Source organism: Poecilia mexicana, unplaced genomic scaffold (genome assembly GCF_051168715.1).
Source record: "Poecilia mexicana isolate PSO_F unplaced genomic scaffold, ASM5116871v1 scaffold_19, whole genome shotgun sequence".
In the NCBI taxonomy this organism is placed as follows: Eukaryota; Metazoa; Chordata; class Actinopteri; order Cyprinodontiformes; family Poeciliidae; genus Poecilia; species Poecilia mexicana.
In genome coordinates this window covers 565,741-568,837 of record NW_028263388.1, presented here as the reverse complement: position 1 = coordinate 568,837, position 3,097 = coordinate 565,741, and the positions used below count along the sequence as shown (strand labels likewise).

Genomic DNA, 3,097 nt, shown 5'->3' with positions numbered 1-3,097 from the left:
TTTTTTTGAGCACCTGCCCTTTAAGTGGTCTCTGCACGGGCCTGGATGTAACGTCACTTCCGGTTGACTCACCTGGTTTAAAGTGATCCTTGTAGATTTCCTCTCCACCGAACCGACAGAAGGACATGTTCGGTTACTCGACCAGAACCACAAAGATAATCCTAATCTGGGTTCTGTTCGTCCTCACTGACGGCACCGCTTAGATTCTGGTTGCTACGTGTGACGTCATCACGGCTGATAGCGGTGTAAAGGTGAAGCTCCTCCCGTTCATCATACCTGCCGCTAGATGGCAGTGTCGGACATTAGGATATTATATGTTTCAACATGGCAGCTGGACTCAGTCCGATCATTTTCTGCTTTATTTAACATAAAAACAAGAACAGTTTATCTGGGAGAAATTAATAGAAGTTTTTATTCGAGTTCTTCAGTCATTTGAAAAGATCTCCGCTGGTTCTTCTTTTTTCTGCACATCCAGACGCTTCATTCATACTTGCAGTAGTGCTTCAGCGCGTCAGGCAGCTGCAGCCAGTCGATGGCCATCCTGTGGACAATGTGCTTCTGAATGGCCTTCCTGCACAGCGTCTGCAGAGAGGAGACTGAGAGAGACAGCAGATCACTTATCAAGAGAAATCTGCAGGACACCACTTAGAAACCTGTCAAAAAAAACAAAGCTACCATAAAAAGGCTCCGAAAACGGATGATAAACGAAGCATAAACTTGTATATCAAGTTTCTCATGAGTGCCTGAAACGTTCTGACGTGTGCATTACAGAACATCTCACTTGCACTGCTGAGCCTGGGTTTCTTGAGCAGAATTCTCAGAGTCATTATAAGCAACCTTAAGCTTCTGCATGCTAGCTTTTTTAAAATTTACACCACAAAGGAGCTGCATACATAGACCTCTGCAGTGTCATATAACAGCAGGAGGTCCTTGATCCTGGAGACTATATGAGTTTTTCTTCCTAACCCTGAACTTATCGGCCCCCTTTAGCACCAAAGAACAGTCCCCTTTCCTTAGCAACAGACGAATGGGCAGACCATCTGTGTTGGGCTCCACAGAATCCCTGGTACATCACAATCAGGGATTCACACCTATTATCCAACCAAGCTTCTCTTCTCTGACCAGAACCTATAAAAGGAAGCCAGATCCACTGTTGGTCAGAGCAGACTGACAGACTCCTTTCACTCTGTATTTCTGTTCTCACCTTGCAAGGTTTTGACTCATTTCTTATTTCTTCTCATCCAGACTCTTGTTAAAGTAATTTCTGCCATCACAAGTATCGTATTAGAAAAGGTTCATGGAAACAAAAAATTTTTCCAAAGAATACTTGTCCACACATAGCAGAATTTTCCTAAAAACAAATGTCTCTTCCTACAGGAAACGTAGCATCGTACTCCTGAGCATTGTTTTAAACATGTCAACCTATAGAGGACAGTGTAACGCTATGCTAAGACCTGTCAGCCAATCAGATTGCTTCACTTCCTGTTTGGAATTAAATATGGTGCCAGGAAGTTCATCTGTGATGACAGACAGAGAGGTTGAACTACTTAATTACTATCCATCCATTTCCTCAGTGCCACCGCATGGTTTATGTTCACACGGCCAAGTGAGGGATTTCACCCCGAAGTCGAGACCTACTTCGGCCCTGGAGGAAATGTCTTCCCTGTGATTTCGGACCACGGTCAGAAGACAGAAGCAGGATCGGACAGAACCATTTCGCTCTGCTGGAAGCTCGTTCACATTTTCATGTGCAGCATTTTAAAAGTTCACTCAAACTTCACATAAAGATTGGACGTGAAGATGGCTACTGACACTCACATCCGTACTCCACCTGGACGATGCGAACCGTCTTGGTGGCAGCGAAGACGTCCACCACGGCGTACAGCGGCCTGCTGGACGGGATTCCCTTGGCGGAGGCCCCCATGTCCTCTCCGTTGATCACGATGTGCATGTCGGCCGTGTCTCTGCTCTTCGGTACGTACAGGACTCCGATCCTGCTGCGTCTGGCCGTGGGCGGCAGCGCGTTGGTCTTATACAGGTCGTCCAGGATGTGGCTGAAACGCCCCGGACGGCTCCGGCCGGCCAGTTTGTCTCTGGGGATTCGGACCGAGTCAATGTACAGGTGAGAGTCCGTGAAGAAAGTCTCTGGTTTGGTGTTGCCTCCTTCGTCTACTTGAACTCCGTCCTCTTCCTCTCCTCGTCCAAGTCTCCGCCCGGCGTGTTGGACCTCAGGCTCCTCCAGGACCTTGTTGTGGTTTCGAGTGATGGCGAACACCCAGCTGTCGCCCAGCTCCATCAGGTCTGGGATGGAGTATTCAGGGACCACGGCCAGACTGTGCGGGTCCCAGGCGGTCAGGCCGATCCGCAGGTGGCCGCACCAGCCCAGCTCCTTCTCTTCGATCTCTATCAGGAAGATCTCTCCGGGTTTCAGCGGCCGTTTGCTGAAGCAAATCCCATTAGCAAAGCTTTCCACTCGGGTGGCCTGTGTTCCCGACTGGTCCAGGATTATGTTGGTACCATGGTTGGGGTGAAACTCCAGGAACTGGTCAGAAAGAGTCTCCATTTCGTTTTCTGTCAATCAGAACCAACCGAACTAGAACCAAAAGCTAATAAAAACAAGAAGGATCAAAGTTTCAGGTCAATCTGGGTGATCTTCTGACCTCAGTCCAACACATGAAGACTGGAGGCACCATGGAGTCCTGCCCTGCTGGACACGACACCCAGCAGGCCTCTGCCTCTGCGAGGGGCTATTTTTAAACGGCTGCCTGTGTCAGGGGAGAGGCGTGTGTGTGTGTGTGTGTGTGTGTGTGTGTGTGTGTGTGTGTGTGTGTGTGTGTGTGTGTGTGTGTGTGTGTGTGTGAGACCATTGAATGAACGGGAATAACAGGAACAACTAAACCCAACATCCTTTTAAATCATTACATCAGATTCAATCAGAATGAATTCCTACCCATCATGCTCAGGGGAATTAAAGATGGCCGCTCCTGTGTTCCCAGTGGAAACCCCAGTAAAGTTTAGATCCTCCAGAGTCGACAAAAACCTGCAGGTTCATTTTATCTGCTGTTAATCACATCAGAGGATTCACTGCAGCAGGAAA

At 48.2% G+C, this 3,097-nt stretch overlaps 1 protein-coding gene across 1 annotated transcript; it reads right to left on the bottom strand.

Annotated features, from left to right (window-relative positions):
* Window positions 1–383: 383 nt before the first annotated feature.
* neurl2 (neuralized E3 ubiquitin protein ligase 2) lies at window positions 384–2,868 on the bottom strand. Its single transcript, XM_014975830.2, has 2 exons — window positions 1,819–2,868; window positions 384–596 (listed from the first exon to the last, which is right to left on the bottom strand). The coding sequence occupies exons 1-2, from the start codon at window positions 2,561–2,563 to the stop codon at window positions 481–483; spliced, it is 861 nt and encodes a 286-aa protein (XP_014831316.2). The 5' UTR covers window positions 2,564–2,868; the 3' UTR covers window positions 384–480.
* Between the last annotated feature and the right edge of the window lie 229 nt (window positions 2,869–3,097).